This window comes from Penicillium waksmanii (genome assembly GCF_028829765.1).
Source record: "Penicillium waksmanii strain IBT 27052 chromosome Unknown utg000004l:1.0-5674109.0:1.0-5678898.0, whole genome shotgun sequence".
Lineage (NCBI taxonomy): Eukaryota > Fungi > Ascomycota > Eurotiomycetes > Eurotiales > Aspergillaceae > Penicillium > Penicillium waksmanii.
The window spans coordinates 2,753,263-2,773,257 of record NW_026643251.1 but is presented as its reverse complement, the minus strand read 5'-3'; the positions used below and the strand labels follow the sequence as shown (position 1 = coordinate 2,773,257).

At 52.1% G+C, this 19,995-nt stretch overlaps 8 protein-coding genes across 8 annotated transcripts; 3 read left to right on the top strand and 5 right to left on the bottom strand.

Annotated features, from left to right (window-relative positions):
• Nucleotides 1-1,776: 1,776 nt before the first annotated feature.
• On the bottom strand, nucleotides 1,777-4,411 carry vtc4 (putative vacuolar transporter chaperone (Vtc4); the record flags this gene model as incomplete). Its single annotated transcript, XM_057263054.1, has 4 exons — nucleotides 1,777-2,220; nucleotides 2,261-3,751; nucleotides 3,831-4,287; nucleotides 4,407-4,411. The coding sequence occupies 4 exons, from the start codon at nucleotides 4,409-4,411 to the stop codon at nucleotides 1,777-1,779; spliced, it is 2,397 nt and encodes a 798-aa protein (XP_057124715.1).
• A 1,400-nt stretch (nucleotides 4,412-5,811) lies between these two features.
• N7481_003834 (MCM DNA helicase complex subunit MCM4) lies at nucleotides 5,812-8,948 on the bottom strand (the record flags this gene model as incomplete). Its single annotated transcript, XM_057263053.1, has 2 exons — nucleotides 5,812-7,664; nucleotides 7,718-8,948. 2 exons carry the CDS (start codon nucleotides 8,946-8,948, stop codon nucleotides 5,812-5,814), a joined length of 3,084 nt encoding a protein of 1,027 aa, XP_057124714.1.
• Nucleotides 8,949-9,631: 683 nt separating this feature from the next.
• N7481_003833 (uncharacterized protein) lies at nucleotides 9,632-10,613 on the top strand (the record flags this gene model as incomplete). Its single annotated transcript, XM_057263052.1, has 3 exons — nucleotides 9,632-9,875; nucleotides 10,148-10,525; nucleotides 10,570-10,613. 3 exons carry the CDS (start codon nucleotides 9,632-9,634, stop codon nucleotides 10,611-10,613), a joined length of 666 nt encoding a protein of 221 aa, XP_057124713.1.
• A 1,356-nt stretch (nucleotides 10,614-11,969) lies between these two features.
• N7481_003832 (putative DUF221 domain protein) lies at nucleotides 11,970-15,740 on the top strand (the record flags this gene model as incomplete). The annotated part of the gene is made up of 3 exons (XM_057263051.1): nucleotides 11,970-12,142; nucleotides 12,201-14,635; nucleotides 14,689-15,740. The coding sequence occupies 3 exons, from the start codon at nucleotides 11,970-11,972 to the stop codon at nucleotides 15,738-15,740; spliced, it is 3,660 nt and encodes a 1,219-aa protein (XP_057124712.1).
• A 257-nt stretch (nucleotides 15,741-15,997) lies between these two features.
• On the bottom strand, nucleotides 15,998-16,189 carry N7481_003831 (Protein arginine N-methyltransferase 2; the record flags this gene model as incomplete). The annotated part of the gene is made up of 1 exon (XM_057263050.1): nucleotides 15,998-16,189. One exon carries the CDS (start codon nucleotides 16,187-16,189, stop codon nucleotides 15,998-16,000), a length of 192 nt encoding a protein of 63 aa, XP_057124711.1.
• A 4-nt stretch (nucleotides 16,190-16,193) lies between these two features.
• rmt2 (protein-arginine N5-methyltransferase) lies at nucleotides 16,194-17,279 on the bottom strand (the record flags this gene model as incomplete). Its single annotated transcript, XM_057263049.1, has 1 exon — nucleotides 16,194-17,279. One exon carries the CDS (start codon nucleotides 17,277-17,279, stop codon nucleotides 16,194-16,196), a length of 1,086 nt encoding a protein of 361 aa, XP_057124710.1.
• A 445-nt stretch (nucleotides 17,280-17,724) lies between these two features.
• N7481_003829 (prohibitin subunit PHB2) lies at nucleotides 17,725-18,817 on the bottom strand (the record flags this gene model as incomplete). The annotated part of the gene is made up of 4 exons (XM_057263048.1): nucleotides 17,725-18,048; nucleotides 18,112-18,467; nucleotides 18,533-18,601; nucleotides 18,655-18,817. The coding sequence occupies 4 exons, from the start codon at nucleotides 18,815-18,817 to the stop codon at nucleotides 17,725-17,727; spliced, it is 912 nt and encodes a 303-aa protein (XP_057124709.1).
• Nucleotides 18,818-19,002: 185 nt separating this feature from the next.
• N7481_003828 (putative polyadenylation factor subunit CstF64) lies at nucleotides 19,003-19,943 on the top strand (the record flags this gene model as incomplete). The annotated part of the gene is made up of 2 exons (XM_057263047.1): nucleotides 19,003-19,054; nucleotides 19,117-19,943. The coding sequence occupies 2 exons, from the start codon at nucleotides 19,003-19,005 to the stop codon at nucleotides 19,941-19,943; spliced, it is 879 nt and encodes a 292-aa protein (XP_057124708.1).
• Nucleotides 19,944-19,995: the final 52 nt, after the last annotated feature.

Sequence of the window (19,995 nt, the reverse complement as noted above, 5' to 3'; positions counted from 1 at the left end):
ATCTGGATATGTACACGAGAAAAATTTCATTTGAAGAAGATACCAATTTTTAGCCGAAGCTACTTATAAGTCTTAGATCAAGGTGAGTGAGGTATCTACCCCATAACGAGGTGTTTTTGATTTCTACTCCACTCGGGGCCGTCAACTGGAGGCTCCTTGCCGCCAACTGGTCAGCCTGGGCCGCCAAGTGGCGGGTCTCCCCCGGGCCGCTGGGGATGGGCCGCTCGTTAATTATTTATCTGGGAAAATCTTTTTCTTAACATGGTACTAAATCCATAGTATTCTATCTATAACGCTATGTTTTCTAGTGTGACTATGTTAAAGTACTTTATTCTTTTATTAGTCTGAGCTTAGCTGCGAAGAACGAAAAAAATGCTCGTATCCTATGTCGCTCGAACCCGCACCGCTGGGGGCGATTCGCTAAAGGCATTTGTAACTCATTGAAATACGTGAGAGCTCAACTTCCTACCTAGGTTGCCAAGCTTCATCATGCTTGGAAAAATTGAATCATAACAAAAACATACAACAGCAGGGATTCGCATGTGGTCACCCACCATACTACTAACCTGCCGGCGTGTGGCTTAAGTACGGCTGAGCGGACGGGAAGCCCTGTTCTCCACACCCTATGGTCGTATGTGCTAGATTCAGCAGAAACAGGAAATATATACTATTCAGAGAACGTATTCATAAGGTGAAGACAGAACGTATTTGTACCTTCTCCGTGTCAAAAGCATGATCCTGTACTAGAAACCTAGGCTAAAGGTGATTTTGAAAGAGATGAAATCTGCTGTTCGGCACAATAGCACCTTCTCAATCATTCAGCTGCGAGGAGGCTATTGTATTGCTACAAACTACTTTTCTGTTGAATAATTCGAATATATGTAGATCTAATTGGAAGCTGTAGAAGATTGGCTCCCTATACTCTCTGGCCTTTGACCTCTGTAAGAAGCAGCATACTAAGACAAACTAGACGAATTGCTCCCAGGAGCTTGCGGAATTTCAGCGGTTGAATCAGGCCGCTGGCTTTTATGTAAGCAATGCTCAGAGAGCAAATCAGAGTGCTCAGATTAGGCTCACTGAACAGATCAGAGGGATCAGAGAGTCGCTTAGAGTAATCATGTGATGAACACTGATCCGGTCAGCGCGCTCAGAGACGTGCTCAGACCTACTCAGTGAGCAAAAGCGGCGCTCACTGAGCACCAACGCGGAAAGGGAAAGCCAAGACCTTGCATGGGAAATCCGGTACCTAGGTACTAGTAGATAGTACTAGTATTCGTGGAAGGGTCACGGTGGAGAGCGAGACGGAAGAACGACCAGGCAGGTGGCCAAACAACCAAACAAACCTTCGGCGGGGAGGTCTCAGCTTGGAAATTGGACATCTAGCTCGGAGGATTGAAGAAGCGCCTTACTAGCACCCCTGGAGTGCCCCCATCCTCCTGCTAAGACACCAAAATACGACAATCATCCACCTGGGCAAGTTCCAACATTGCATCATGCTATCGAACTACTGCTGATCTCAAAAGCCCATAGATAGACGCACCAATATATATTCAACTATACAGCCAACTCCTCTAAAACGCCTATACCAACAGACGTGGCTAACAAGATCAAGATCCGACCTCCGACAGAAGATAAACAGCAAAGATACATCCAAGCTAGATGGGCAACTTCAAATTCAACCCCCGTGGGCGGTAAGTGATCAGAGAGAAAAAGTGAAAAGCGTGAGAAAAAAAGAGATGAAAGAAAAAATCACACGCTTCATGCATGAACACAATCTTACAATTCATCACCATGCTTCATAGTTCTATTCCCATTCCCGGGGATAGGAAGGGGACCACCACCGATGGGGTCCTTGGAAATAAATCCACCCTTGTGAATGCGCATACCGAAATTGATCAGTACGACAACGACAAGACCAACAGAGACTATGGTCGGTCCCCACTTCTCGTAATACACACGCTTGACATCGCGGCGTTTCCGAATCTTGTCCACGCGCCAGATATACAGGAAGAGACTGTAGATCAGAGCGCCAGCGGCCAATATGGTAAATGCCCATGAGGAAGCCAGGGCGACGTAGTCAGCGCCAAAATTGAGTAGTGTCGCCGCGATACCGCCGAGGATGATGGAGAATTCGAGCCAGGAGAGGAATGTGCGCTCCGCGGCAAAGTAGACCTTTGGCTCGACGCGGACGGGGACGAAGATTCGCTTGCCGGGGGGGTGCTTGGAAGCGTTTGAAGGTGCGTTGAGTGCCCTGGAGGACGGCGATGCCGCGCTGTTCGGGTGGGGGCATTGGGGTGGCGCGGGGTCGGGGGATGATTGCAAGTAGGCCCTGGGTGAGAAGATGGCCAGTCTTTTGGAGGTAGTATTTTGACAGCTGTTTGGCGTAGTATGTGCCGCCGACGCGTCGGGCTTCTTCAAGTTCGTCAGAGTAGACGGATTCGTCGTCTGAGTCGTAGAGTGGGTAGTCCTCGTCGCCGGCGAGGGGCTGTGCAGCGATACGTTCTTCGATGTCGAGCTCATTGCCGTTTGTCTCGGTGAAGAGGCGACTATCGTCGCCGATATGATGAGCAAACCCGTTCTCCTGGTTTTGGGCTGATTGTGGGGAATCTTCGTCGTCTGAGTCATCCTCATCATTGGCGGACAATGATGTGCTGGCCAACGGCCGTTGAATACCGTAGTGTCGGGTGGCGGGCTTGCGAATGTCGACATCCATCTGTGGGTACCAGAAGGGAAGCAGGTTGATTCGGGTCGGGAAAAGGGTGGCAGTACCGTGAATGAACTTGCTGAACTTCGGAACAGCTTCAACCAAGTGACTCGCGGTCAATTCACGAATCCATTGTGGAGGTTCCTGGCCAGCCTGGGTCTGCAGCTTCACCTCCAGCACGGCGTAGGGAAAGCGGTCGATATCTTCCGGGGGCAATTGTGAGAATGGGAAGTCCACGCCAATATCCATGCGGCGCCAGTTGCTGCCGGCCCGCCGGCGGCCATCCAGATTGTCCTCTCGAATCATGGTGAGCTCCGTATCAAGAGAAATACGGACACGGGCATCTCCTGGAAGCTGGAAGGCCGTTCGGTGGTAGAAAGTGCGAGTAACCGGGACCAGACGGCGGGTGATGACTCGATATTGGATCTCCCGGGCCAGCTGCTCGAGGTCGGCAATCTCCTCGGGGCTCTTCTTGCCCTCCTTGCGCATCTTCTCAAATGCCTGCTCCACGGTCATACGGCCCTCCAGGAACGCATTGACATTCTTCTCCTTCAAGGAGAAACGGGCCTTGACAGATTTCTCTCCAGTCCAGTCCTCGCGGTGAGTCTTTCGCTCCAAGAAAATCTGGTCGCTTTCCATCCTTCCATACCAACGGAGACGAATGGCCTCGGCGCCCTCGGTCTTCTTCAGACGACCTTGGTACAGCTCCCAGGTATCGGTGTTGTCATAATAAATGGACGAAATCGCGGTATCCTTCTCCTCGAACTCCTTATTGGCATTGAAGACCAAGACCGGCAGGTGCTTCAGGACGACCAGCTTCAGTTCGGTGATGTTATCCCGGTGAACCCAGTATTTGGTTGTTTGACGAACAAAGTTTTGCTGGTTTCCACCAGCGGACGCATCGCCCTTGACCGGGTTACCCTTGGTGCGGACCAGGTCATACAACTTGGAGAGATTGATCACGAAGGCATCGTAGTTGTCCTTGAAGAAAGGCTTGGCATTGAGGCGGGCGGCAAAGACCGGCTTGAGGTACCATTGCGTTTGTTTCTATTTCTCAGCGGTTAGTTGATGGTCATAGGTTCTCGGAGCTCCATTGTGAATCCTCCGGGTGAATATTGTAACATACGTCGTGCTTCTTAATAATCTTCTGGAACCCGGTGTAGTTCAGCTGGGTGAATTTGGCGAGATCGTGGACGTCGGCAATGATATCGCTGAGAATCTCCTCCAGCTGCAAGAAATCCTCGTCGTCAGGCGGGGGCATACGAACGCTATCCCGGCGATTGCCAGCGGAGCGCTCGAGGCGAGACACGACATCACTGACTTCGAGCTCACTAGCCTGGATGCGCTCGACAATCTCCTCACTCTTCCGCTTCTGGAAAGTAAAGACCTTCTCCAACTCGCTCTCGAGCAGAGTGACGAAGGTCTTCTCGTCATCCTCGGTCCATTCGCGACGAGGGGGTTTGGGGTTTTCGGGGGTAGGTGGAGTAACGTAATCGGTCTTGAGACTTTTCTTCAGCTCGTCGTAGGCGATATAGAAGGGGTGGTAGTCCTGGATCATGGACAAGCGGAGGTGTTCACCGAACCTGAAGACATTGGGAGGAAGGGCGTCAGTACCATGCGGGGAAGCATTCCTCGCAACGATTGGGGGGGGGGGGGGATCGATAGGGAGGGCGGAAGCTCAAGCAGGAATGCAGGGACTCACCTCATGCTGGGCGGTTGATTTTAGACAGGGACGAGTAGAAAGGGTCAATTGCTCATGTCGGAGGAAAGAGGCGAAAAAAGAGCAGGATGCAAGAGGAGGCTTGGGATGCTTTATCGGTCGCCCGAGAACGGCTAGGCTGGGGCGGGTCCGATCCGGGGCCAGTGCAACAACGGGTACTGTGGAAGAGTGGAACTGTGGCAGAGATTGAACGTATGGCAACAGGGTATGAACATCAGAATTTACCGGTAGGGTGTACCAAGTCGACGGAGATATGGAGCTCCTCAGGTTTTATTGTGCAACCAGAACGACACTCGCAGGGAGTGGCTGGAACTAACAAAACTAACAAAACTAACAGATGTACACTCTGCCGATGGTGAGTTGTGATTGGTTCCCATTGGGTGGATCCCTGCTAGCTGCTCGCTGACTCATCCGACCCCACTGACGTCGATTGCCAGTCACAACGGCACGTGCTGCGCTTGTTCTTGACGGTGGAGTCTAGATTTACTTTAGTTGAGTGTTTACATAGTATCACTAGAACTACTAGGATTTGTGGTAGAAAGTTAGTAGGTGAATATTCGTATGGGTATACGAGTCGTACTCTCGGAGGAGTATCGATACGGTGTGTATACTCCACCCCTGCTGTGCCTGTCCCAGCTCACAGACTTTGTGTAACAGCCATAACAGCCAGCCATGTGCACTACCAACCCAGCCCTCCCTACTCCCTACTCCTCCTTACTCCAATTGATATTGCTTATTTCACATAGCCCAGATTGATATTTTAAATTTTTGTTATATGTAAAAGGTTTATAGTATTGACCTTAAAATCAACACTACCATTTGTACACATCCACATATACGATGGAGTACTATCTACACAGCCTACGAGTACAGCCTAAACACTTCAAGTTCCAATTCAACTGCCACATCCGGGAAAGCTTAGATGCTGGCTCGCCACCCTACCACTCCCGACTCGTCTCGCTAATCTTAGTGCGAAATATGCATCTCGAACATGTGCCGGCTGGGGACGAAGAAAAAAGAAAAAGAAATTATTGACGTGATAACTGTATCAGATTATTCAATGTTTTTACATTATGCAGCCAAATGACGACGGCGCCGTCGATCCCTCCCACTCCGGAAGGACCTCACGCGACCACCGCATAGCTCAGGATGTACTCTTTAGAAACATGCAGCGACACCCCCAATTAACGCCGAATTACTTGCAAAAACCGGGTCGGTTCGTAACAGCTCCGCGCACTGGAGAAGGCAAGCAGGAAAGAAAATAGAAAACAACCCAGAGAAGAAGAGGGGGCGAAAAAGAAGAGAAGAAGAAGAAAAAAAAAACAAATATGCTACCCGGTCGATCATTTCATCGTAGATCTCTCACTCAGATCATCGCCGTATCCTCTTAAGACAACCCCATGGCCGCCCGGCGAATACTTCGGCGTGGGCCTTCTCCAGAGACGTGCACGGCACCCTCTTGTTCCAGCGATCGCACCGCATCGCCAAACTGGTTGTGGTCTATAGGCACATCGCTCTGTTCACCCATGTCGCGGAACAAGTCAGTCCAGCGAACGGCTGCACCACCAACGCCACCGCGGTCGTCCACCCGAGCGAGCACTGCCTTCTTGAGATCCTCGCGCATGCGTCGCTCACTGGCACTAGTACCCTCCGTGAGAAGACCCATGTCGATCAGACCCGTGCGCGCGTCCGTCGCAGCCTGCTTGATGGCCGAGCGAATCAGTCGCACGGCTTCGTCAACATCGCCCACCGTCACCTCGGGAGAGAGGCGCATACGGGCGTGGGCTTCAGACAGACGGATCATCGACTCCAATTGACGGGTCGTGGCCGTGATGCGGCGCTCCGTGGCCCGGATGTCATCACCTAGTTGGCGCATGGCAACGTAGGCGTCTGCGAGGGCCGTACCCGCGGCAGGAGTCAGGACGGGGTGGATCTGGGTCTTCGCGTAGGTGATATAGGCTGTGAGGAACTCGACTGGCAGAATCTCCTGCGAGCTGGCATTGTCGGGGGTATCTTCAAGATACATGTTAACCAAGTGCTTTGCCATGCGGCGATCCTCGGTTTCGTCGACGCGGTCGAGAACCAGGTAGACCAGGTCGAAACGGGAGAGCAGGGTTGGGGGGAGGTCAATGTTCTGAGGCACGGGGAGACGGGGGTTGTAGCGACTGCCGATTGGGTTGGCGGAAGCCAGAATGGATGTGCGAGCGTTGAGGGTTGTGATGATACCGGCCTTGGCGATGGACACAGTCTGTTGTTCCATAACTTCATGAAGGACGGAGCGGGTGGCTTCGTTCATCTTGTCGAATTCGTCAATACAGCAAGTACCGCCATCGGACAAAACTAAAGCACCAGATTCGAGAACCATCTGCTTGGTTTCGGGATCGCGAGTCACGTAGGCTGTCAGACCGACTGCTGAAGAACCCTTACCGCTGGTATACACACCACGCGGGGCGATCTTGTGAACGTAGCGCAGCAATTGAGACTTAGCGGTAGATGGGTCACCACAGAGGAGAATGTTGATGTCTCCACGGTACCGGGGGTTACCACCCTTCTGGAAAGTCTTGTTGGTACCGCCAAACATCTGCAGCAGGATACCCTTCTTCACATCGTCCATCTCATAGATACTAGGCGCGAGCGAGCGAGAAAGTAGTTCGTAGAGATCAGGGCGCGAGGCAGTGCGCTTAATCTTCTCCTCCTCCTCCGCGGAGATCTTGCGGGTCTGGTCAGCTTCAGCTGCCTGCTCTGACATTTCCTGCTCAACTGTGGACACGTCGATGCCCATCTTCTTCTTGTCAACCTTCTGCACATGCAGAACATCAACGTAGGTCTTGAAAAGAGCCTTCTGAGAACGCTGGCGAGCGCTCACTCGCATGGGGTTGCAACGGAAGATACCAGTCACCTCGACGCGGTCACCAGCCTTGCAAATGTCGACCAGTTCATCGTAGACGCAGAGAGAGACTGAGTGAGGTGTCTGGCCATCGGGGACGTTGTCGGGGGTTTCTTGTAGCTTAATGACTTGTTTGTCGGAGAATGAGCAACGGTTGTGGATGAGTTGCATAGAATTCTTCTCCTTGCACGAATCGCGGGGGCAAACAGTAGGCTCCGAGATACGGCCACGGTCAATGTCGACCTGAACACCGTAGCTGCAGACGTGGCAGCGGAAGAATGCTTCTTTCATATCCGGAATGATAGGGGTGGTACGGATGACGAGACCCTTGATGCTAACCAATTTATCCATATCTATCATGATGTCAGTATCCCTCTGAAATGAGCGCATGCTAATATCAACATACCAGCTGGGTCGAGATCTCTCATGTTCACAGTCTGGTCCAGTCCGAACGGAAGCACCTTGTATGACATGGCCTCAACTTCACCCACGAGGTCGGGTACTTCCGCAGTGGGAGCAACACCATCCGATGTAAGAATAGACTGGCCACGGCGATCACGGGATGGAATTCCACGCTGGTTCTCAGAACGCAGGATGTCCATTTCCTTCAGAGCCAAGTCCACCATCACATCCTTCACGGTCTGATCCATCAACGGAATGATTTCCTGAGGGTACGCAAGCAATTGGTGCCATAGCTTCTGGGTCAGGGGGTATGACTTCAGGTTGCGGGCATCCAAGTTGAAAGTCGTCATACCAAGTCGGCGCATATCGTTAAGCATGGTAATATACTCGCGCTTCTCAGCGGCATCCCCAAGGAATCGGGTTTCGTCCTCTGAGGCTCCATCCCCCCACAAACGGTACTTGGTAGCGAAATTGTAGAGGAAGTTCTTGAAAGCGGACATGGAGTCCTGGATCGAAATGTTGGTACCCCAAATGACACGCGAGGAGTTACCAGCCATCGCCTCCGCCTCGGAAGTTCCGGGGTTGATGTTCGAGAAAGTGGCATCCGAGCGGGCCACATTATCACCAGAGGGCATGCCATTGGCGTCAACGAAAAGTCTGGCTCGGCGAGCAGGAGTCGATCCAAATACGCCCGAGTGGAGGTCACTACGACGGGGTCCTGTACTGCGACCTTGGCGGTTCGGGGAGACAAACAAGCCGCTGCTTATACTGTTGGCATCTGAGCGGATGTCGGAACGAATATCATTGCGGGCGAAGCCCCGGGTTGGTGAGGAGCTGGGGATGTAATTGATGGGGAAGAGTCTGGACGAGTTAGCTTGAGCAACGCTGAGAATCGACCGTGTCGGGATGGTCGGATCTTTGATTTTCGATTTTTTCGGCATACCTCTAATACCGCCATTGTTGGCCCTTGGTGTCCTCTCGCCATCATCGACTGTTGAACTAGCCTCGGCCATGCGGACATCGGGAGTTTCAGCGCCTCTGTTTGATCTGGTAGGTGATGATTGGAAGAACATTGGGGATGATGATGGGACAGCTCGTTCGGCAGCAAGGCGTCGGGCGGCGCGGGGGGTAGTCTGTTGTTGACTTGGGCTGCTAGGAGGCTCACGAGCGGACGAGGCAGGCGATGCGGTCGCTTTCTTTGCGGAGCGACCCCTCCGACTGGCCGGTGAAGACATGATGAATGTGTATGACTTCGGGTGGGATGGGGGGTTGGATGGTTGATGGTGGGTGAGGATGGGGCGGACCTGGACTTGGAGAAAGGGAGGAACACGAATCGTCCCTGCGACTTTTTCCTGCGGTCCCTGCGACGCGCTGCGACGCGCCCACGCGTTAAGTGGTTCCTCTTTGGGATAGCGTGTTTGATTGGATGTCATGTGATATGCTTCAGTGAAGGCTGTGATCACGTGCTACAGAGCAGGTAAAGCTGGCCCACGCGGGAGCGGCACTTCCCGAAGGTACAGAACATAGAGTACTACAGAGTACAGAACGCCTACTCCGTAATTGCAGGATGTGGCGTTGTACAACATCCACGCTTATATGCTGGACTTGTTGACATGAAGAACCGCAGAGTCCAGAGTCCAGACACACGCCCACAATTTCAAGACCTAGAACAGAACGGTGATGCATCTCAAGTCTTTTGGCCCACTCTGGGTATAGCTCGTTAGAGCCGATCTCAATTGATAGGATGCGGAAATCCACCTACTGCTTCAAGCGCTGGCATCACAAAGAAGGCCCGTCGCAGACTTAGTCACTGCATAATTAGCGTGTCGCGTATGTTGAAGACGCTATTTAGGGGCCATTTCCCCTCGAAAGCCCTCTCCACCTTGTCTACCTATGCATACGGGCGCAGCTGGACATCATGTCGGCCACCACTGACAGTCCTATACCCTTAATCACAACATTCGCCCCTCCAGCAGCATGTTTCACCAACACGTGGCTGATCGAATACGTCTCCGGAACCGACTACTACGACAAGATCGGAACCGGAACCGATACTAGCTGGTGGATGAGTCTGGGTCCTAGAGAACAGGATCTTGTTATCCTTCGAGCTATCAGGCCAGTAGCACAGACTTCTACTACTCCCCAGGGATATGTCCCTCGGGGTATTGGGCTGCTAAAGACCAGACGATGACATCTGATGGTGAGGCGGAAACACAGGCTATGTGCTGTCCCGAGTAAGTGGATTCTGCAAGCGTAGCGACCGGTTTCCTCTGGTCGGGGCTACTAGAGTACTCTCGGGAATTCTAACTCTAACTGGTGATCTGGTGCAGTAACTATACAGCCAATCCGGATACTACCAGGCTGGCCTAATATACACACAATGTGTGTACATCCTACAATGCTTACTCGGATCAACTTTGGACCTTCACAAAAGCCGGCACGACCTCGAGCACGGTGAGAGCAGATGGGATCAACGCTCAGGGTATCTCCATATATTGGAAATCTGGCGATTTTGCACCTAAAACAACGACAGCCGGCACCATTACCAGCAGTCCCAGCAGCGAATCTACAACAGGAGCTGCTGCGCAAGGTGTAACACACGGGACCAGCGACACACTTTCCACGGGTGCTAAGGCCGGAATTGGGGTAGCTGCGGCAGTGGGGGCAATTATGATGGTCACAATCGCGATTTTGTGCTGGATGGTCCGGCGCAAGAAGAAGAACTCGAAGTTCGAGGAGACAGATAAAGCTGATGCCATACATGTGGCCCCGTCTGCCAGTGGGGGGATGCAAGGACCAGCGGAATTGAATGGTGAGTATAGTATTAGTATGCGCTGTGCAGAGCTACATCCACAGTGGCGGCAGATACCGGTAGAATTAGATACCAGGACTCGAGCTGAGAAGTTCTAAGCTCAGCTGCCGCCTGAGCAGTGGGCAACGCTATCCAACTGCACTGGCAGGTTTATACTACTATATAATACTAATACTAGTGCTGGTCCTAGTACTACTTAATTCAACGAGATCATGAATCTTGAAAAGAGGCCACTGCTAACTTAGGTAGTTTCTGGGTCTCTCACTGCCTTCACTGGCACTGGCAGCCGGGAGCGCCTATCAAGTTGTGTTGTAGTCCGCTGGTGTTTTCTTTCTTCGACCCGGAGTTGCTTGCCAATTCAAATTTAATCTCAGAGCCTTCTAGGTTGGAATGTACTGGCATAAACCTGCTGGGATGGATAGCTCGTTCTAGAGCTTCTCATCTAGTACCTCTAAACTGCTAGTGGTTCCAAGGTTGAATGATATATATCTGCGCACTTAAGCTGGCAATCATTGACACTGAGATGATTCAACTTTCAAGCTCTCATCCAGGGATATCGCCGTCGGTTACTCAAATCCTAATCAAGATGGCCTAGTATACCTACTAGAAAAATCGGAGTATAAAGCAGCTCCGAGCAACGTGACAATGCGACATCCCGATTGGGAGTGAAGAGTGGCTTGTGTCCCTGAAAGACACCCCCACCGCCACCGCCACCCTCGATCAACCAATCACAATCGTCCATCCAATGGCGCCTTCCCCTTTCCGGCGTGTTTACCCTTTCACTACGTAGAGTGCAACAGGAGAATCTTCGGTGTTCAAGTTCGATCCGAATCGGGAAGAGTTCTTTCCACTTACAATTAAGCGATGCACCAAGTGGGAACCTTCGAATTTGTCTGCATCAACAACCTAATCACCTTGGCTGATCGCTCCCGGGAAAAAGAAATAAGCCAACGCTACTGCAATCTCTCTGAAGCCGCCGGCATCTGCTTGGCTGTTTCACCAGGCGCCTGATGTCATCCCACATCCGATCGGCGCTTCCACGATTCCTCCAATCATCCCTGTCCTCGCTTTGCCAGACAAACAGGGCAGGCTGATATCAGTCCGCTGGGCGCCAGCTCAAACACCAGCACACAACCAGCCACTGTTGTCATTTTGTCACGGACAAAGACCGCGCTTCTGAACCATAGGGCCACTCCACCGCCGATCACCCCCTTCCCCGTTCATCCATTGGCACCTTTGTTTTCCATGCTCTTTTTCTTGTTTCTGCTCCCTCAACACTTGCTTCCTCCCCAGATCATGCTGAACCCCCCTCGAATCCCTGGAAAATACGTCTTGACCTGGGAGACACCTGCTAAGGAGTACGCCAGATGCTCCTGGGGACGACCCATAAAAATACATCCTCTCACGTTTTTCTACCCCGGCATCAAATTCACCGCCGATCATCATGACCCTGACCTCCGAGCTTGAACAGGCTCTGGAGCATACTGGCGGCCATGGCAAAACGGCCTCCGGGGTCTCAATCCAGACGTTTCTGGCCTCGCTGGCGACAGCCATGGTCGTCTTTGCTGTCGAAGTCTTATGCTTCATGCTCCTGAAAGGGAAACTGACCCGCATTTAGTATGTGTTGGCCGGTGAAGAAATTATGGAACCATTAAGCTAATCCTCTCCTACGCAGTCAACCCCGTACCTACCTAGTCCCTGATCGTGAACGAACAGCGCCATCACCGCCGGGTCTCTTCCGCTGGATTGGCCCGGTGTTTCGAACCTCCAGCTCCGAATTCATTCAGAAATGTGGGCTTGATGCTTACTTCTTCCTCCGATATCTACGGATGCTGCTGAAAATATTCTTCCCCCTCGGAGTTTTAATTCTACCAGTCCTAATTCCTCTCAACCGTGTCGGTGGAAAGGGCAAGACTTCCATGAATGGCACCGAGAATGGCAATCACTGGGATGTGTCCGGTCTGGATCAACTAGCCTGGGGTAATGTGAAACCCGAGCACACCCATCGATACTGGGCTCATCTAGTCATGGCCGTTATCGTGGTTTTCTATGTTTGTGCAATCTTTTTCGATGAACTTCGCGGCTATATTCGCATGCGACAGGCCTATATGACCTCCCCACAGCACCGACTACGTGCCTCAGCAACCACCGTTCTGGTGACTGCTATTCCACCAAGCTGGCTGAACCTCGACTCTCTGGATACTCTGTTCGATGTTTTCCCGGGAGGGGTTCGGAATATCTGGATTAATCGCAACTTTGATGACTTGAATGAGAAAGTGAAGGAACGGACTGAACTCGCCTTGAAACTCGAGGCTGGAGAAACGGATCTCATTGTTAAATGCAAGAAGGCCGCGCTCAAACAAGCCAAGGCCGAGGCCAAACGCGCTGGCAAGAGCAAATCCAAGGTGGTAGATCGTGAGAAGGAAGCCACAGACCAACGCGCATCCCAGATGGCCATGGGTCCTGGTGTCAGTTCTGGTAACCCCCACCAAGCTCATACACTCAGTGAAATTCTGCACCGAAAACCAGAAGGTGTAGAGGGTCATTCGAGAAACGAGTCGGGAGAAAGTGCACGAGTGGGTGGTGTCTTCAATCCCGCCATTGCAGCAGCTGGGGCTGTCGGGTTAGGTGTTGAAAAGCTGGGCAAGACTGTCCTGGGCGGTTTCAAGAAAGTTGAGAATGGTCTGGACGGCAAATTGACTCGGACTGGGGGCTTTATAGCCACTGACGACGATACGGGAGCAGGGGGAAGAAATGCGCCCTCTATAAACGAGGAGGATTCCCCAACCGATCAGGTCATGGCCGGGCCCATGCACTCCGTTCCTGTCCCCCGAACCCCCGAAGATCAGACGCTGCAATCGACATTCCCCGAGCGCACAGCACCACCGAAGCGACCCTCCTGGAAATCCCGTGTCTCCTCCCATCGGTCCAAAGGCTCTGTGCCTGAGCCTGATGAATATCCACTCACGGCCCCAGATACGCCCGTCGAGGATTCGAATCGGCGCGGATCTGCGAAAACCAAAAGCAGCAAAGACAAGAGCAAGTGCAAGAGCCTCAAGGAAGGGGAGAAAGTTGAGGGCGAAGAATATCCGATTGCTTATAACGAGGATTTTGTTAACGAGGACTATGGAGAACCAGTTTGGGAAAAGTACATTCGAGCAAAGGACCGAGACACTATGCGTCTTCCCATCTTCGGATGGAAGTGGATGCCAGCTCTCTGGTTGATTGGCAAGAAAGTCGACACCATTGATCATTGTCGAAAGGAGCTGGCTCGTTTGAATTTGGAGATCGAAGTTGATCAGCAAAACCCGGAGCGATTCCCGCTGATGAACTCGGCATTCATTCAATTCAATCACCAAGTCGCTGCGCATATGGCCTGTCAAGCAGTTGCTCACCACGTGCCCAAACAGATGGCACCCCGTGTCGTGGAGATTTCTCCCGACGATGTCATCTGGGATAACATGTCTATCAAGTGGTGGGAGCGATATCTGCGCACATTTGGAATCGTCGTTCTGGTCTGTGCCATGGTTGTTGGCTGGGCCTTCCCCGTTGCCTTTACCGGTCTCCTCTCACAATTGTCCTATCTCAAGAACACATTCACATGGTTAGAGTGGCTGAGTAAACTCCCAGACTGGTTCATTTCTGCCATCCAGGGTATTCTTCCTGCCCTCTTCTTGGCCATTCTCATGGCACTCCTTCCTTTGATTCTTCGATTCCTCAGTCGCGCCCAGGGTCTCCACACGGGCATGGCTATTGAGTTGACTGTACAAAACTATTTCTTTGCGTTCCTGTTCGTGCAGCTGTTCTTGGTTGTCACCATCGCCTCCAGTTTCTCCACGATCCTCGAAAACATCACCAACGTGACCAGCTGGCCCGAGCTCTTGGCCCAGAATATTCCCAAGTCTAGCAACTACTTTTTCTCCTACATGATTCTTCAAGCGATGTCCGTGAGTGCTGGTGCGCTTGTCCAAATCTTCGGTTTGATCAGCTGGTTCATTCTCGCTCCCATCTTGGACTCCACTGCCAGAAAGAAGTGGGCTCGAACGACCAATTTGAATCAAATGCAATGGGGTACTTTCTTCCCGGTTTATACCACATTGGCATCTATCGGTAAGTCAACCTGCTATATAGATAATAACATGACCGACTGACGTTCCTCTTAGGACTGATTTATTGCGTTGTTGCCCCTCTTATTTTGGTTTTCAACATTCTCACATTCAGCCTTTTCTGGTTTGTCTACCGCTATAACACTTTGTATGTCACAAAGTTCCGCTTCGATACCGGTGGTCTTCTTTTCCCTCGCGCGATTAACCAGCTCTTCACCGGCCTTTACGTTATGGAGGTGTGCTTGATTGGATTGTTCTTCCTCGTCCGAGACGACAAGGGCGACGTTGCTTGCGAAGGCCAGGCTATTTGCATGATTATCGTCCTCATCCTGACTGTCGGGTATCAAATTCTTCTCAATGAGGCGTTTGGTCCTCTCCTTCGATACCTGCCTATCACGCTAGAAGATGCGGCGATTAAACGTGATGAGGAGTTCGAGCGTGCCCAGCATGCCCGCCTAGGCTTGACTGTTGACGAAGACGAAGACGACGAAGCTGAAGAAAACGATGTCAAGAGTCTCGAGCGTCGTCTATCCGAGCATGAACGCCAAGAACGTCGCCAGGGTCAAAATGAGAAGGATATTGAGCTGAAGAGCCTTGATACCGACCCAGAACATCGCAAAAATAAACTTGCGGGAGGCCTACTATCCACACCAAAGCTTGGCAAAAAGCGGCCATCCTGGGCTGACCGTTCCCCGAAGGCCAATCGGAGGTCTAAATACTTTGGTGTCAGTTCAGCCACCGCAAGCCCGACTATCAAGAATCTCCGAGAAAAGATGGCACAGGATGCCGAGGCCCAAGGACCGGAATCCAACAAGATGGGCCAGGCTCTGTTCGCCGGTATTCACGACGAATTGGAAGATCTCACCCCCGATGAACGTGATCAGCTAGTACAACGCGCTTTCCAACATGAGGCTCTCCGTGCTAAACGGCCCGTGATTTGGATTCCTCGTGATGACACTGGAGTCAGCAATGACGAAGTGTATCGAACACAACGATTCAGCAAACATATCTGGATCAGCAATGAATACCAAGCACTTGATGGGAAGTGCCGGACAATATTCAGTCGCAGTCCGCCCGACTTTTCCGAGGTGGACTTGATCCAGTTGTAATTTATTGCATTCCATGAGCGTTTGTTTTACTTGGAGGACTTTCTTGTTTTTTTCTTCTTCTTGCATAGCATATTTTGAGCGTCACATACTTTGTCTCATAAAAACAATCATTTCCCTGGTGGGAATCTATACCATGGCAACACTGCCCAGGCTGTCTTTTAGACCTCTCGTAACTCGTAGATCAAACTTCCTTCAGCTCAAATAAATGCAAATATAAAGAATATAGTTTTGAAAGCTAAATTTACCCCCTCAATCCCTCAATCCATAAATCGACACAGCGGCAGACGATAGTTGTCCACCACCCAGTAAGCCCGCTTCACACCTTTCCACTCACCATCCAACTTAGGCACAGGAATATCCTCCCAATCAACATCAAACCCAGCCTCAAACAAATCCATCTCAGCAACTTTCTGATAGACATCATAGGAGATTTGCCGATCCGCCCCCATTCCATTAAAGAACCCCCACTTGCCCCCCCTCCTGCTCAAGCAACCCAATAACCTGCTCAGAAAAGAAGTCCCGGAAATCCGCATAAGATTCGGCAAAGGTATCATAGTAGATCGCATCAAAGGTAACACCCTCACCCACAAGTCCAGGCAAAATATCCTGCCACCTACCCTCGTGAATAGTGACACCGGGCTTAGAATCCCAACCACGCTTCTTCATCTCAGCAACAACATCCGCATGCGCCTCGATAATATGGTGCTCGGAAGGTTCCCGTTCCTGAAAAAAACCATCCACAATCCCCATCCCGTGCCCGATATTAAGCACCTTCAACCCGGGCCGCGGGAGCAGCGCAACGGCAGATTTCTTCATGATATCACTCTCCCACTCCATCATGACACCATTCTGATCCGAGTCCAGAATCTTATCTTGTTGAATATTCAAGTTCGAGTCGAGGTATCGCGCATTCGTGACGCCGGGGTTAGCCTCTTCGGCGGCTTCGGCGGTCTCAGCTTCGGCCGTTGCGAGGATTGCTGCTGCTTGTTCGGCGGATACTTCGACTAATTCAGGCGCTGTCTCGTCGTCGGCTTGGGCCCCGCTCTCTTTCACGTCGTCTTCTTCGTCGTCCTCGTCTTCCGAGAGTTCTTCGTACCCGTCCAATCGGTTTAGAAGCATTTCCGCACGCACGCCTGCGTCAACGATGAGTTCGTATAGCTCTGTTGCGCCGATGCGACGCGCGAGACAGCCGGGCGTTTCGTTATTGTTGTCTAGATCGTTCCAAATAGCGCCTTCCTCGAGCAAGAGCTTGACAGTATTGACGCCGGACTTGAGAGTCTCGGGGTCGATTGGTGGTTTAGCTGCGCCATTGGTCTCTGTCTCGTCGGTATCGGGCTCGCAGGCCGCGATTGCGGAGTGGAGGGGTGTATAGCCTGTCTCGGGGTCTTTGACGTTTGCGGCATCCGGGAGAGAGGATTGTGTGCGGACGAGACGGCGGAGTTGTGCGAGATCGTGTTGTGAGGAGGCGAGGAGGATTCCTTGGATGTCTAGGTCGACGTCGATTTGGCCGAAGGTTATCTCAGGTCCTGCGTCGGTCATTTTGGTGGTGGGGTTCTGGGGGTTGGGGGTTAGTTTAGCGGGGAATCGGATTTGAAAGCGAGAAAAGGGTGTCAATTATGTTCTTGGGCTACTGGTACTTACCGAGTGGTCCCCGAATTAGGTATATTTAAGCCTTGGGAGTGTCTGTGAGACCGAATATCAAAAAGTGGCGGGCGATTAAAAAAAGCTGGTGGAGACCCGCTCGCCGCCTTCGTCCCCGCGTCAGGCGGAATGCGTGCATGAAATATGCATGGATATACTATATCTACGGCTTTGGAGAGTTTGGAGCTTGGATGATACAAGAATAATGCATACTTAATTCGAACTTGAAAAAAAAATGAGAGAAGAATCAAATGGAAGAGAAGAGACCGCGTCCCAATGCTCTGATAAAGCTATTTGTACATGATTTGACGATTTGACCACTCCGGCGCCCAATTAATGTGATTTATTTGTTATCGTCGCTCCCCGCGTTGACGTTCAGGCCGAGACCCTCGTTGTCCAAGTAAAGCTTGTTCTTACCACCGTTCTCCTGGAGGATCTGGGCGATCTGGCGGGCGTTCTCGATCTTGCGCAGCTCAATATAACTCTTGCTCTTCTTGATAGCGTCACCAATCAGCTCGGCGGAGCGTGCCTCACCCTGGGCGCGGACAATGAAGGCCTGCTTCTCTTGGCGGGCCTTGTCGACCACGAAGGCGGCACGCTGGGCGTCCTGCTGGGCGACTTGCTTGGCCTCAACAGCGGCGGTAAATTCGGGGGAGAAGGTCAGGTGCTGTAGAGCGCATACATGTTAGCTAAATTCTATCTCGAGTTGGGGGCGCAGGGCATCTCATACAGTCAGAGAGACATCGTCAAGGGCGATGTTGAAGCGGGCGGCACGGCGAGCCAAGTTCTCGCGGACCAGACGGGCGACGTTCTCACGTTGCGTAATCAGCTGGCTGGCGTTGAACTGAGCCACGACGCTCTTCAGGACCTCGTTGACAATCGAGGGAAGCACACGCTCGTCAAAGTCTTGACCGAGGGTACGGTAGATCTGGGGTAGTGCGTCCACACGGGGTCTGGACAGAACACGGCAGGTGATGTTGACCATCTGCAAATCCTTGGTGCCGGTCAAGGAGGCAATGTTGCGCGGTTTCGCGCGGACATCGTAGATGATGGGGGTCTCGAGCCAGGGAATCTGAATGTGGGTTCCTGTAATAATGCCGAGATGTTAGACTGGCTCGTCGTGCTAGCTTTCCCGGGGAATCGGGGCTTACCTTCGGCGTAGATCTCCTTCCGCACACCACTTACTCGCGAGTACTTGATAGCACGGTGACCACCGTCAACTGTAGATTTGGTCAAAAAACTGGTTCGATCGAGCATGGTACAGATTGCATACCGTTGAAAAGAGCGTTGGAAGCTGCCCAGGTTCCGACACCAAGCAGGATGAGAGTACCGGCCAGACCAAAGCTGCCACGACCACCACCTCCAGGGAAACTGCCCTTGCGCTTTTGCAGCATGAGCTGCACGCGCTCCCAAGCCTCTCGTTGATTCTGAGACATGATGTGTGAGTGTGAATAGAGACGGGGTGTTGGTTGAGTGGATGCGTCCGGGAAGGTTGCAGAGCAAAGGTCAGCAGTAGGCGGTCAGATGGAAAGTCCGGCAGAATCATCTTTCACAAGTTAGCTGAGCGAGACTCGTCCTTCCTTCTTCAATCACTCGACCTTGTCGCCATCAACTAAGAAACATGGCGCCAGATCGCTCAGGAAAGAGTGTGTTCCTGGGGAACATCCCCTACAGTGCGTACAATTCACAGGAATCCGGAACCTTGGTTGCCTATGCTAACTCAATGTGCTTTCAGACCTCACTGAGGAGCAAGTCAAAGACATCCTCACCACAGCAGGCACTGTCACAAAGTTTCGCCTTATGATGAACCCTGAGACGGGAAAACCAAAAGGATATGGATTTGCCGACTTCTCCGACGCTGATGCTGCAGCGTCAGCCGTGCGCAACCTGAACGACTACGAGATCATGGGCCGCAAGATTCGGGTCGACTGGCCGCATAACAATGAAAAGGACTCAGTACCTACAGACTATCCGGAAGATTCGCAACCCATGACCCAAGACCCATCACAACAGATGCAACAGATTCCCGGATCTGTACCCCTCCCTCCTCTTCCGCCGGGAGTTGAGGTCCCGCCCCATCTCGAAACCCCAGGTGTCATTTCTCACACTCTTGCAACTCTTTCACCGGACCGGCTCCTCGATGTCCTCACCCAGATGAAGGCTCTCGCAGTGGCCGACCCTGCTCGCGCAACAGAGCTCCTGCGCCAAGCTCCCCAGCTCGCGTTTGCGATCTTTCAGGCCATGCTGCTGATGAACCTGGTGGAATATCAACTCTTGGGATCAATTGTGGAACAGGCATCCCAGTCAGCGCCGCCTCCTCAACCTGCACCCCAGTACCAAGGATACGGAGCTATGCCAGGTCACATTGGGACTCCCCCTGTGGCTGGCGGACCTTTCGCCCCGCCTCCACCACAACCAGCTGCTCCTCAGATCCCAAACCAAGATGAACTTCTGCAGCAGGTTCTTAGCATGCCACAGGCTGCAATTGATGCCCTGCCTCCGAACGAGAGGAATCAGATCATGATCCTCCGCCAGCAGTTAATGCAGGGCGGTATGCGGTAATCGCAACCGAGCTTCGACAGCATGAGTGCGAGGAGAAACAATCGAAATCTAA